Here is a 15,654-nt window from a genome sequence, read left to right on the forward strand (position 1 = left end):
AAATTTTACCAAATTTTTAGTCTTCTAGAAATGCGATCAAATTTATTGGCTTTCAGACTTATTGATCAGAAACTAATCTCTCTCGAAAAAGCTAAACACAACATAGACTATCAGCGATTATCTAAATTATAAATTTAAATATTGTTATTGGTTCAAACATTCAAACATTTGAGATTCGCACTTGATTTTATAATTTATATTTAAAAAATGGGACAATGATAATCAAACACACGAGAATCTATCCTTAAGATAATGTCTTTATGATAGCAAAAACTCACGCATCCATCATATACGCAGTCATCCGCACCTAGCTTAAAGAACTATTAGGGGTTTCATACCAAGATTGAGCAACACAAATACAAGAACATGAATGACATCAACACAATTTTTCAATGTACAAATTTATAAATTTATAACCCCCTATATATATATGTAACAACTTCAAATAAAAAAGAAGATGTAAACATCGGTTTCCTGACAATTATGATGACAATCTGTTTTATTATTATTTGTCCCACCGAACTTGAAGTGACACGACATAGTTACGAGTCCTACTCGTGGCTTATCCTACGCTACTCTTGGAGATATACACTTCAAGAGGAAAAGATGACATGTGTTCATTATTTGTTCATTATTTATTATTATTATAAATTATTTTAAATTCTTCTAACCATGAACGGAAAATGAGAGTAGGTAGAGTTAAAAAATCTAACTCACAATCTTTTTATTTTTTCAAATTATATATTATTTTTTCAAATTATATAATAAAAACTAAAAATTAGAAATACATGTTTTTCCCCGACTAGGAAATTAACCAATTTTTTTTAAAAAAAAATTTAACCAACCGAGTTAATTCTGTCGGTTAACCAATTTTTTAAAAAAATTATTGATTGAAAACCGAACCAAATTATTAACCGATTTAATCGAAATTTTATAACACCAATCGAATTTCTGAATTAACCAATCGAATTTCTGAATTCATTCGGTTTGATCATTTAATTAAATTCAACCGATATAATACTCACACATACACAAATAGATACATATTCTTCTACAAAAAATGATTTTAATTATAAGATACATTTTCATTTAGCAATTATAGGACATTAAATTTTAAATGGGTGGGCTCGTAGTTATGGAAACTTCAGTGGCACTGTGGCGGGAAGTTGGGAAGAACATATGTTAAATGGGTGGGAAAGTTTTATCCAGATAAGCTTAACTCCAGTTAAAAAATGGGATATAAAATTAAATGTAAAAAATAGTGTTATATGAACACGCGTCATGCAAATAATAGACGAGAGCTCTACTCCTGGATTAGCATAGCCGAAGCCCCTACTCGTACGTAGTAGGAAATAAAGCATCATAATTCAGATAGTGAATGGAACTTTTGAATTGTTTGGCTCGTGTCTGATGTATTTTTATGTTTTCACTAGCATATATATTGCAATGACTTTATAGTAAAAATCTTATATACAAACTTTCGTATTAGCTAAATTTCGAAAGTTCGTGAAATTTGATATTCTCCAAAATAATCATTTCACACGTCATGGATGAAATATATCAATACAGTTTGTCACTTTATCTTAATTACTTTTCCTAATCAGCTCAAAAATAACATGAGATCTAAATTTTGACACATCATATTTATAAAGAATTCAAAATAGAGCCCAACTAGGTATATAGACCAGACCAGATCGGACCGTTGGAATTAGGTCTATTTGAACAAAATCAACACAAACGAACAGTTGTCGAGTGTTTTAAAAAGTATTTCTTGGATTCTAACTAGGTGAAAGTGTTTTGTAGTGTGTGAATATCGGCTTCTGCTTAAACTTTTGTAAATTTTAAACAAAAACTAGAAGCAAAAATTTTTAATACTTTTTTTCCTACTACTTTTTTGTTAATGGTTTAAAGTTATAATTTGACATTGTAGCTATAAAAATTTATCATATTCCACATATTTCCTCAATTTTTATAAATATTTTTGTGTATTCTTTAAGATGTTATATTTTATTTATATATGAGTTTTTGTTAATGGTTTAAAGTTACAATTTGACATTCTATCCATAAAAAAATTATTTTTTACTCTCAATTTTTATAAATATAAATATATTTTTGGAGATTTTTTAAGATGTTAAAATTTGTTTTTATTTATGAGTTTTTAAGAGGGTCGAATGCAATTTCATTAAATTCAAATCGTAGTTTTAAAAATATAATTAGCATCAACGGAAAAAGTACTAAATAGGCCAGTTTCTTACTTCTGTGCAAATGCAAAACTAAACAAAGCCTATACCAATGATGGTTTTGCATCACGTAAACTAAAATCAATCAAATGAAACGATACAAACTGTAGAATTTGAATCGCTAGCAGGGATGACCACCTATACCAGGTAATATGTACAAGAAAAACTACGCAGCCTTCGCCACAAATTGTCATTTTTAGTATAAAACTTCAGTGTTTTTTCCCCCTTCGAAATCTAAAAATCTTCACAAGTTAATGGAAAGAATAGAAAACCAAAATATCAATCAAGAGACAAAATGAGCATATTAGTCAGCAACTGGACACAAAACTGAGCGGCTCCCACAAAAGCATCGAAAACTCTTAACAGCATTTGTAAGATATCAACTGAAGTACTCCATTTGTTACTCTCCTGTTAGAGGGCTAAAAGTCATCTCCTGCATTTGAGAAACATAGAGAAATTACTAAAAGTGTTTCAGAATAAAGAAATTAGGCGCGACCAGAAGCACAGACTCGGTTAATCACGGACATGGTGTAACTAGCATTCAAACCTGATCACAAATGGGGCAGGTATCACTTCTTTCCATCCATTCAAATATACAAGCAAGATGGAAATGGTGGTCGCATCCGGTGATGATTTTTGGGTTCTCTGGGTCATATTCTGCAGCAAGGGCGGAGAAGTCAAAGTTCAGTTATCAGAAGCAGAAACATATACATGAGAGGAGTTACAAAAATGGCTTTTGCCAGACCTTCAAGACAAGTGGGACAAACATCCTCCTCATCTTGCGAAGATAGAACAAAAGGCTCAGCTGACTTCTTAAGTTGTTCTGAATTTTCATTTTCTGATTCTTTTGAAGCAGCCCGCTCAATCTTTATTTCTGCCTTTCCATCAGAATTCAGGCTCTTTAACTTGGACTCTAAATTCGTGTCTTCAACATAGGCGTTTGTGGTTTGCAAAGCCACTTCCACTTTATTTCCAGGAATTTCTTGATTCAACGGTGGAGTAGGTGGGGGTCCAAATGGCATAGGCGGAGTCGGAGGCGGAGGTGGAGGCAGAGGCTGGTAAGTATCGGGGACTGAGGTGTCTAGATTTGTATCGACCAAGATCCCCGTAGAGAGAGTAGATACTGTTGAAATGTGAGATGACAAGGGTTCATGCTCTTCAGAGACTGGATACTGCAAGTTAAATCGTCACAACAGACAATTAAATGGCTTAGTGAAGAACCTGCATCCAGAATATCCATAACACAATGTCCCGAAGAGATTGATAGTAACTCAAAATCACAGCTGAAAAGATGGAAGAAACCAAGAGCTAATGTACACATAACACATCGTTGTTCAGAGGCAATAAGAAAACTAATAAGTGAAATGTAAATGAAAAGAGACTCTCCGATGCAAATTAACCACATGCCGTGATAGCTGTCAAAATCACGCCTAAAGATACAGATCTTATTTTAAACTTTTATGTTAAAAATAGTGGAAGTATGCTTCAAATTGATACCCTGATAAAAAAACCAACACACAAGTCAAATGCCCAACAAACTTTAGGAAAATTTGAAACTTTATCATGTATTTAACATCTTCATGTTAAGTAACTTTCTTCAGATAGAAGTGCTTCTTAGAAGCAATACTGCCTAAATATGTCACTAGCAACCATTGCACAACAGCCATTGCCAGATTTCACATGAAGCAAGATTACAAATTTACAACACATTCAGTGAATTTTACGTTTTTCGAAATCCTGAATCCGCATTTTGAATAGCAGTTAATTTGATCAAACTAAAGACTTATACTGCAGAATAGCTTTCTCGCAATCACCGAGTTGGCAAAGTTAACCGAATGTCCACTGGAAAATGATATCGTTTTTACAAATGAGAAAATGACATAGAATGCTGGTTGAACGAACCAGTACAAAAAGAAACATCAAGAAAATAAATAAAACGCTGGTTTTACAATCCATACAACAAGAAGCATTTAGAAAATTTCATAAGGTCTTATTTAATGGAACGAATCCATCGATATTATTAAGATTGATAGGAAAGTGCATTAGATTAGGCAGAAATATCACTGACATGAAAGTAAGCTGGTGAACTATTCTGTTCAGTAGCCTCAGATGCACAGCAACAACAGCAGCCTCCCATCAGTGCTTAAATTATCTCTTGTCCACCTAAGGCAACCAGGAATTCGATCATTGTTCTGCCTCTATACACACACAAAAGAAACATCATAATATAAGTCAAGAAAAATGTCATTTTAAAAGCCAAACCGCGTTACCCATACTCGGTCAACAAGAAGTTAAAGATGTACAGTCCAGAGTTAATTAAGAAGAATGCAACATCATACCAATTATAAAAAAAATCAGAATTCTTTCGAAATATAGCAAGAGAAAAGCTAAACATTATTAAAATACCAGCAACACATACTGCAAGCCATGGTCGATTCCAACATCCAGATAAAGAGACATAATTTCAAAACCGAACAAAAACATTCAATTTTATAATCTACTGTAAATAATACAACAAACTATCATTGTATTCAATATTCCTAAGTGGACATAGACTTTCGCCAGGCAAAAATTACTCCCTCTAATTGTTCTTTCTTCAATGAAAGCCACTGCCGTACAAATTCTTAAAGACCATCTGACTCCACATCCTTTCGAATCCGAAAAGAATACAAGAAACATCGATATAACGAAAACACTACATCAAACATGATCATGATCATGATCATAGACCTATAAATTCAATTTGGAAAGCCCGTGATTCAAAGAGGCACAAATATAAGTACTTACAATTATTCCCAATTACCTTCCAATAAAACACTATATATGCTACCCGAAATTCGAAGATAAAGATAGTAGAAAACAACAAAAACAAGCAAGCAAATATGAACAAACAGAAACATATAAACGCTGATCACATAAACTTCTAGAATCATAAAACAATTCTACGAAATAAAGAAAAATCATTCACAGCAGTAAACATCAAAACAACAAACAACAAACAAACACTCGCACCTGCACTCACTAATACCGATTCGATAAAAAACTACTCGATACGAAAAAAAAGAAACCCATATTACAGATTAATAAGCCAAACAAATTCAACCCACAAAAAAAAAAAACACCCCCGGCAAACAGATTAATCATCCATATAATTCGACAGAGAAATTCAGTTCAGCAAAAGCAAGTATACATACAAACGCATACACGTTTGCGCGGCCCGAACGTATAACTCGCAAATACACACGAAATTATAGACATGTATGCGTGTGTACTGTGCATAAATACCTCGTGGAGGCGATGAAATTGGCAGGAAGAGAATCGAAAAACTCGGAGAATACTGAGAGGAAGAAGACTTGGAAATGGTGGAAATACATCGGAATAAATAATTTATTATATCTATAGTTTTTAAAATTAATTAATTGTTTATTATTTTTTGAATATGAGGTAGAAGATCCGTTCGACACAAAATTCGTGCTAAACGATTTTATCGATTAATTTTGTAAAATAAATTTTTTATTTGTGTTATCATAAAAGATATTATTTTTTATATTATAAGTATTAATTTTTATTGTAAATCTATACATCTATACATCTATACAATCTTATAAAAATTGAGCACTACATACTAACTGCTTTGGTTAGTTAATGACACACCAAATTTTTTTAATCATCTTTGCCCCTCATAATATATTTTCTTTTGAGATTTTTAAAATTTAAAATTAGGCTATCAAAAAACAGTTTTTAAAATTTCAATTGTGGGAGAATTATGTGAATTTTTTTCTTGATCTATACAATATTATAAAGATTGAGCACTACATACTAACTGCTTTGATTAGTTAATGACACACAAATTTTTTTTTATCATCTTTGCCCCTCATAATATATCTTCTTTCAGATTTTTAAAATTTAAAATTAGGCTATCAGAAAAATAGTTTTTAAAATTTCAATTGTGGGAAAATTATGTGAAATTTTTTCTTGAAATAAACACGTGTGTGTGCAACATACGCTAGTATGAATAGATTAACGCATCCATAAAAATTCATGAGACTATCACAAAAGACCGGTCTCTATTTGGATAGGCATGACTTTTAGGTGTACGGTAAACTCAGAGAATAATACTAAAGATACAACAAATATCGTATACCAAAATATTTACAACAATAATATTGTGAGATTTTACTATTTTATCGCGAGATTTTGTATTTAATATATCATAAGATTCTAATAAATTAAATTTTTTTATTGAATTTTTTATGTGATAAGATTTGATATAAAAATTTCATTGTACATGTAGCCACTCATTACATGAAAAACAATGTACATTACACATATATATTATATTTTATAATTTAAAATACGGATTATGATAATAATATTTAGTAATTTTAAACACATTGGAAACTAGATGTGACCTGGTAGTTGCGGATTTTAGTAATTTTGGAAAGTGGATGTAACATGACATATATATATATATATATATATATATATATATATATATATATATATATATAATTTAAAAATACAGTAATGATAAATTAATAATTTAATATTTTTAAACACGTTGAAAACTAGGTTTCGTTTGGACATGTACTTTAAAAATGTTTTTAGTGTTTTATAAAAAAAACTTAAATTATATGTTTAGATAAAACTTTTGTAAAATGTTTTTGAAAACTATTTAAAAAGTGTTCTCCAAGTATAGTTTTTGAAGAACATTTGAAAGATGTTTTTAACATGGAACCATGGAAGACAAAGATGAACAACATGACTTTTGAAATGTTAAAATGTTTTTATATAATAGTTGTACAAACACATATTTATTCTTAAAACAATTTTAAAAACATTTTATAAAAAGTTTTTGAAAAACACTTTTATAAAAATATTTTATAAGTATATATCCAAACGAAACTCGGAACCTTGATATGTCATATGGTAGTTGCAGATAAATCACATACTCACTCATAGGCTCTACACATTTAATAACTTTTTATTGTATAAAAAAAAAAATTAGCTTTCTACATTAATAGTATCATCTTTTCTAAATTTATTGGTCTAAGAAACTTCGGATTACTTTGGACTATCTTATTGTCAGGCTTTATTTGATTTGAGTGATAGGATAAATAATATATAGATAAATAATTGAATGTAATAAAAAATAAATAAGAAATGATAGTTAATATAGTATTTGATTGATAGATTATAGTTTATTTGATTTGATTGATTGAATTTTATATAAAAATACAAAATTATCATTTTGTTTTTTAACAATATTAAATAAAATATGAATAATATTATTTATAAGGGGTAATATAGTAATTTAAATTCAATGATTTGATGTAAGATAAATAATTAATGATTTGATTAATTTAAAATAAATAATTAATTGATGAATAAATAATATGACGAGAAGAACGTGAGATTGAAAAAGATAAGTTATACATAGAGTAATAATAACCTCTACCAAACGGAGCCTTATATTATTATTATAGTAGAGGCTCTCTAATTAGCTAAATTAATGAATTTGATTTGAAGTTATTATTATATCTTAATTTAATGTTCAATAAAACCAAAATTATTAGGTAGATTATTCATTTTATATTATATATTCTCTTTTTGAGACATTAAATGCTTTATTATTTACCAAAATGACACTCACTTTGTACCATTTGATTGTTTTTTTTTGAAAATATCTCTCACTTTGTAAAATTGATGTATCTATTGTGTTTTTTTTACTATTTGTTTAGAAAGACACTATATTTTTTTGGTATTTTAAAAATTTTACACTTTAATTTTTAATTTTGTTTTAAAAAACGGATTTTACGAACACATAACACGTGCATCGGAATACTAATATATATTAAGGTCTCTTGCATGTCATGCGTGCATATATTCATGTCAATTAATTTTCAAAATTGACATGATAATTAAGGTAGTGTTTGCAACTTCTAAAAATAAGTGATTATGAGGATTCTCTTAATAAATTTGTTAAGAGAATCTCCATAATCACTTATTTTCAAAAATTGCAAACACTACCTAAATTTTTAAAAGTTTAGATTATGATATATTAAATAAAAATATTTATAGTAATTTAAAAAAATTAAACAACAGATAAGATATGATAAGTATGGATAGATTCCAGACAATATATTCTTTAACATTATTGATATCACAAAACTTGTGTAACGCAGTCTCACAAATCTATTTTGTGATACGGATATCTTATTTGGTCACTCGTGGAAAATATTATTATTTTTATGTCAACTGTAATACTCGTTATTGTAAATATGTCCATGATTGATCGGATTGATCGGTCCAACGGATAAAGATATGTGAGACTGTCTTACAAGATACTCAATTAATATTATATAAATGAAGATATGATTGTAAGTTTATTTATATTTCACCAAATTAATTGAAATTTAGTTAATATAGGGTAAATATTTTTAATGAAATAGTAATATATATTCACATACACACACATAAATTCTTGTGTGACGGCCTCACAGCTCATGTTCTATTTTTAGATATAAATTTCTGGAATTAAGTTGTAAAATCTAAGAACGTACGCAAGTAAGATAATTTGTTTTGCTTAGGTTGGCCGTGATGCATGTATATATGTTTTTTAAAAAATAGTTTTACATAAATTTGTGTGAAAAATCTAAATATCATACTAACATTTATAACTTTAAAAGTGATCTTATAACAAAAACAATTATGAAATGGTCCCACCGGTCAATTACGTGAGACAGATATCTTATTCGACCCGACTCATGAAAAATATTATTTTTTATGCGAAAAATATTATTTCATAGTTAATATGGGTCGGATCAACTATATCACAGACATAGATCTATGAGACGGTCTCACGGGAGATCTACTATTTAAAATAACTGTTGGGATCGAAGATGTGTGCAGAGAGGGTGAATACACACTTTTAAAAAATTTCTTTAAAATAGCTTGACCGGAAGTAGGGGTTGACCAACTAGACCTAAGTTTTCAACTTTTGAAAATACTCAAACCACAGTAAGTGCGGAAATGGTTCGATAATTTTCAATGAGTCTTTATACTCAACAAAAAAAGATATCAACAAGATAAAATAAGAAATAAAGGGCAAAGAACACGATATATAGAAGTTTGAAGGTTGAATACTTCTACGTCTCCCCTTCTTCTACTTAAATAATTCACTAGAAGATTTTGATTTTACAATTTATTTGTAACAACCCACTCCATTATTAGGGCTTATACACTGCCTAAGTCGGAACTCCTAGTACACCACAAATACAATGATTGAATCCTTAGATCCAAACTATCTAACTTCCTCTACAAAAGCCTTCTGAATTTAGCGGTCGAGTGACTTCAGTAAAACCTTGATTGATTCTCGAAGATCTGATGTGTTTATGATAAACGAGGGTTCGTTTGAGAAGATAATGGTATTGTTTTTTTTTTTTGTGTGTGTGATCAAAGTACCTGATAATGTAAGCTCTTGCAAGCGAGAGATAATGATTCAAATAGTTAAGTTCAGTTCTTGTTATTGTCTCTCTCTGGGTTTAGTCTATGCTACAAATGGGCATTGCCCATGGGCTGCATCCAAGTGCCCAATTTTTTTGCATACATCTCAAATGCAAAAAAATATGGGCCGTTGGATTCCCATTCGGGACTAAACCCTCTCTCTGATGCATCCTCTATTTATAGTGACTTTTGCATAAGACCTTTCAACATTCGACTGTAAGCTCATTAATGCAAAAGTATTGTTGTTGTCGTCCTTTCTTGATATAGAGTAAGCTTCAATAAATGCGAGATTTGGATCTTTCCAAATGTAGAAGGAAATGGTCGGAGACAGCTCCTGTGTGCAAATATTGCATTATGTACTTCATGAAAGCATTTTGATTTTATGATATTTTGTTAGTTGTGCAAGTCTTGACAACCAAATTTTATGATAGTGTGAAATAAATATGGTTTGCCTTACAAGAAACAAATTCCTAATGATATTTTCCTATACTAATAAGATTGAGTTTATGAGTTTGCCTTTCCAGATTGGATATTTTCTGGATTTTTTAATATCTAGATTTTTTATTTTCTAAGACTTGTTATTATCGATATTTATCAAGATATGATTTATTGTGTTTAGAAGAGTCTCTTTCATAATAAACTTTGTTTTATTATTTTGTACGACTCTATCTAAGGAATCTTTTCAAGACTTGGACTCTCATCAATAAAAGGCTGCACACAAACGAGGAGAAAACTTCAGACGCCGAATAACAGAGCATAAAAGAGAAAATTATATTGAAGAATTCGAAATAATTTTCTGAAGATTTTAGTTCAGACTTCGTTGCTGCTTTAAACCGTGCTGCTTTGCGTGTTGGAGACATCGAAGACAACACTGAGTTCAAAGTATTGGTTGAAGATCATTTTTTGTTTCTCCAGTTTTGGCATACATAATTTGCATCTGATTATTTTATTATTCTAGTTATTTTAGGATGCAATTTGTTATCCCAACTTGTTGAGAAAATTAACTTTTTCTGAAAATCACCAGTATTATTTTGTAAACTGATCTACGTTTTTCTAGTGATTATTTGGTCCTTAGGCACCAAAAAAGTAGGAGTTATTTGTGCATAATCATCTCTGAGTTTTTTTTTTTTGTTTATTTTACTTAGGGATGACAACAGGGCAGGTTTGGAAAAACTTGAGCCCCACCCCGCCCCACCTCGTGAAGCCGGCGGGTTCAATCCGGGTTAGACCCATTGGACCCGCCAAATTTTATATAATTAAAATTTTATTAAATAAAAATTTTTATTAAGTTAAAAAATTAACAAAACATCATTAAATTTATTTTTTAAATTTATATTAATAATACTTAGGACAAATAATATTCTTACAAATTAAAATGTATCATTTTTTATTTAATTAATAATTAATAATTAATAACAAAAGAAAAATTATAATAATATATTTTCATATTAAAAATAGGGAAAACTATAATTTTGGACCTTTTTGTTTGTCACTTTGTGATTTCGGTTATCTATGTTTTCATATTTCAATTTTAGTCCTGCATGTTCTGATTTTTGGCAATTTTACTATTTTTTCTTCGAAAATGATTACGTGACACTATACACGTCAACTCCACATCAGCACTACATTAGTGCCACATCGAAAAAGAACTAAAATTGCCAAAAAAAACAAAAATAACAGACTAAAACTGAAATATGAAAATATAGAGGACCCAAATCGCAAAATGACAAACATACAGGACCAAAAAAGCAATTTTCTTTAAAAATATCATAATATATTAAAATCATTTCAATCCAAAAATATTATAAACTCAAATTATGGATACAATATTGATTATTTAATATAAAAAATATAAATATATATTATTAATATATATAGACATATATATTATATTATATATTAATATATATATATATTTTGGCGGGGCGGGTCCGACCAAACCCGATATTGGAATATATTATATATTATGTTTCATATTTTCTTGTAATCTTTTATTATTTGGAATCTTTATCTTTCTTTAGTCTTTATTGTTGTATATAAACATTCTATGTAATCATTCTTGCGATATATGAAAATATTATCTCTCATTAGTTTCTACATGGTATCAAGAGCTCACGGCCTACGCCAATAAACGCTAACCCTAGCCTCCAGCCACTGCTGCCGCCGCTATCCCGTCACCGAAAAATCTTCATCTTTTTTTCCGACCGACTCTATGGCTGCCACCGGCACTGTTTCTTCTCCAATCTCCTTCAATGTTGTTGCCCATGCGCCCTTGAAGCTCACCTCTTCGAACTAACTCTCTTGGCGACTGCAGTTCACGACCCTCTTCACAGGTCATGATCTCCTTGACTTTATTGATGGCTCGCATCCTTGTCCGACCAAGACCATCACCACCGCCGCCACTTAATTACTCTCTCAATATTGAGTATACCTCCTGGATCCGCCAAGACCAGTTGATCTTGAATATCATCATTGGATCACTGTCTCCTTCATTTATTCTGTTTATTGCAACTGCCACCACCTCTGCTGCCGCCTGGAACACTCTTGCCCTCACCTACGGCAAGCCCTCTCGTGGTCGCATCACTCAAATCAAGACGCAACTTCGAAATCCGATAAAGGGATCTCAGTCCATTACTGAATTTATGCAGTTCATCAAATCCAAAGCTGATGAACTCGCTCTCATGAATGCACCTCTTGATATTGAGGACATTAACATCAAGGTTTTCCATGGTCTGGATGATGACTATAAGGAACTCCCCAGTCCCCAATGCCATGCAGGCGCGGGACATTGCAATCTCGTTTGAGGAGTTACATGAAATACTCCTCAATCACGAAGCTCATCTTACTGCTCTCCGGGATGCTACTGTCCCCCTTCCAGCCATGACACTATCCTCCGCCCACTCTAACGGCTCCTACCGCCATCCGTCGTCTGCTGCCATCCTGCAACCCACTTCCATCAGCCGTCATTGTGGCTCCTGGCTCTCTCGGCTGCCGGCGAATCCCAACCAGTCGGCGCCTGGTCAGTGTGCTCCGCGCCCGTATCCCGGGCGCTGCCAGCTCTATAGTCGTCAGGGCCACTTTGCCCGTTGCTGTCCGGATTTTCAGTATCTGCCAGCTTCTGCACCTACACATGCGCCTCACCCTGGCCCGCCAGCCTCCCATGTTGCTGCCTACATGCATACCCCATCTTCTCTATCTGACTGGATCCTTGATTCTGGTTCCACTCACCATGTGACGTCTGATCTTGCCAATCTCTCCATGCATGCTCCCTATGTTGGCTCTGATGGTGTTGTTGTTGGTGATGGTGTTGGTGTTGGCCTTCCTATCACTCACACAGGTTGTCTCTTACCGCCCTCTAATTCATGCTCCCTGAAGTTCCCACATGCCTTTTGTGTTTCTTCCATTAATAAGCAACTTTTCTCTATCTCTCAACTTTGCAAATCTAATGACGTTGTTGTTGTTTTTTTTTTTACACTGCCTTTCAGGTGAAGGATCCTCAAACCGGGGCCATTCTCCATCAGGGTTCACTTAAGGGCGGTGTTTACTCCTGGTCTGCATCCACGCATTCTCCACCACTGGAATTCTCGTCCTCTGTCGTGTCATTTCCTGTCTGGCACAGTCGTCTTGGTCACCCGTCTGATCGAGTTTTACGTCAGTTAGTTGTGTCTAAGTCATTATCATCTTTTAGTTCTCCGTTGCATCAATTTAATTGTAATTCCGGCCAGTGCAATAAAATTCATAAATTACACTTTCATGACTCATCTCTTTCTTCGCAATTTCCACTTGATTTAATTTTTTTTTTATGTTTGGACTTCGCCAGTTATTTCTTGCGATGGTTATAAATACTATGTTATATTTGTTGACCATTATAGTAAATATATATGGATTTATCCCATAAAAAAAAAATCAGATGTTCTTTATGTATTTCGATGTTTTAAATCTCTCGTCGAAAAATGGTTTAATCGTCCTATTATCACCTTATACACTGACAATGGTGGTAAATTCCTGGCCCTCAAAGAGTTTCTTGGTTTGCACTGTATTTCTCACCTAACGACACCCTCTCACACCCCTGAGCATAACGGCTACTCGGAACGTCGTCACCGTCATGTTGTCAAAACAGGTCTTGCCCTCCTTCACCATGCGTCGGTACCTACTCGTTTCTGGCTTTATGCCTTTGCCACTGCAGTTTATCTCATTAATCGGCTACCTAAATGCAAACTTTCCTACAAATCCTCTTTTGAATGTATTTTCGTTGTTTCTCCTAATCTCTCCAAGCTCCGTATCTTTGGGTGTCTGTGTTATCCTTGGCTTCTCCCCTATGCTCCACATAAGCTCTCCCACCGCTCTTATCCCTGTGTCTTCCTTGGTTACTCCCTTACCCAGAGTGCCTATCTGTGTCTTGAGCCTTTCTTTGGCAGAATCTTTGTCTCGCATCATGTTGTTTTTGTTGAGTTTGAGTATCCTTTTTCTAGTGGTGGTGCTGATGCTGGTTCTCCTCCTGAAGTGCTTCCTGGTAGTGTCCATGTGGAGGATTCCTCGTCTGGCGATTCTTCACCTCCCTGTCCTCTTGCGTTGTATCTCATTGCACCCACCTGCTCCATCCAGTCTCCACCCGTCGCTGAATCCCGCCCCACTACCCCTCGGCCTCTTGAGCCACCTCTCGAACCAGCCACGGCCACCCCACCCATACCCTCGACCTCTCATCCTATGGTTATCCGCTCCAGAAATAATATATTCAAGCCCAACCCTCGCTTTGCCCTCACTTCTGTCACTGACACCACTCCATCTGAGCCATCATGGCACACTACAGCTCTCAAGGATCCCCGTTGGCGTGCCGCAATGTTTGAGTAGTTTGATGCTCTTCTTCACAATGGCACCTGGAATCTTGTTCCATCTGTCTCTTCTCAGAATGTGGTCGGCTGCAAATAGGTGTTTCGGATTAAGCGAAAACCTGATGGCTCTGTTGACAGTTATAAAGCTTGCCTTGTTGCGAAGGGATTTCATCACCGTCCTGGACTTGACTACACTGATACTTTTAGTCCTGTGGCAAAACCCACTACAGTTCACATTTTTTTATCCCTTGCCGTTTCCTATGGATGGCCTCTCCGTCAGATGGATGTCATTAATGCTTTTTTGCAAGGTCAACTCGATGATTGTGTGTATATGGGGCAGCCTCCTAGGTTTGTTGATCCTAATGTTCCCTCATATGTCTGCAAGTTGAACAAAGCCATTTACGGTCTTAAGCAGGCGCCCCGTGCCTGTTACACGACCCTTCAGCAATTTTTAGTCAGTCTTGGCTTTACTACCTGTCATGCTGACACATCATTTTTTATTTACTGTTCTCGGGGTGTTACTATGTATCTTCTTGTCTATGTTGATGACTTGATTCTCACAGAAAATAATTCTGGCGCCATCCAGGACTTCATTGATCAGTTAAGCCGTCGGTTCTCTGTCAAGGATTTTGGCTCCTTGTCTTATTTTCTTGGTGTTGAAATGGATTCCTACTCAGGGGGCCTCCGTCTCTCTCAGAAAAAATATCTGCTTGATATCCTTGCACGAGTTAACATGGCAGACTCAAATCCGGTGCAGTCTCCTATGGCTTCGTCCCCTGTGCTCCACCAGTCTGATGGCTCTCCCCCTGCCGATGCCACTGTGTATGGTCAGACGGTTGGTAGTTTATAGTATCTCTCATTTACTTGCCCGGATATTGCTTTTGCTATGAACAAGTTGTCTAAGTTTATGCACTCTCCATCCTCTGTGCATTGGGGGGCGGTCAAGGGGCTCCTGCGCTACCTCAATGGTACGCGTTCTTATGGTCTTCTTCTCAGCTTCACAATTCTCTATCACTCCATGCTTACTGTGATGTGGACTGGGCTAGTGTTGTGGATGATCGCACGTCCACTGGTGC

The 15,654-nt window shown here is 33.8% G+C and overlaps 1 protein-coding gene across 4 annotated transcripts; it reads right to left on the reverse strand.

Annotated features, from left to right (window-relative positions):
- Positions 1-2,327: 2,327 nt before the first annotated feature.
- LOC140862973 (probable E3 ubiquitin-protein ligase RHB1A) lies at positions 2,328-5,597 on the reverse strand. 4 transcript variants are annotated; one of them, XM_073266017.1, is made up of 5 exons: positions 5,526-5,597; positions 4,309-4,438; positions 2,986-3,412; positions 2,788-2,897; positions 2,328-2,673 (listed from the first exon to the last, which is right to left on the reverse strand). In XM_073266017.1, the coding sequence occupies exons 2-5, from the start codon at positions 4,375-4,377 to the stop codon at positions 2,641-2,643; spliced, it is 639 nt and encodes a 212-aa protein (XP_073122118.1). In that variant the 5' UTR covers positions 4,378-4,438; positions 5,526-5,597; the 3' UTR covers positions 2,328-2,640. The 4 variants fall into 4 exon arrangements, with proteins under 4 accessions (XP_073122118.1, XP_073122120.1, XP_073122119.1 ...); XM_073266019.1 differs by lacking the exon at positions 5,526-5,597 and adding an exon at positions 5,253-5,406 and having other exon boundaries at positions 4,309-4,403; XM_073266018.1 differs by lacking the exon at positions 5,526-5,597 and adding an exon at positions 5,253-5,401.
- Between the last annotated feature and the right edge of the window lie 10,057 nt (positions 5,598-15,654).

This window comes from Henckelia pumila, chromosome 4 (genome assembly GCF_033568475.1).
Source record: "Henckelia pumila isolate YLH828 chromosome 4, ASM3356847v2, whole genome shotgun sequence".
In the NCBI taxonomy this organism is placed as follows: Eukaryota; Viridiplantae; Streptophyta; class Magnoliopsida; order Lamiales; family Gesneriaceae; genus Henckelia; species Henckelia pumila.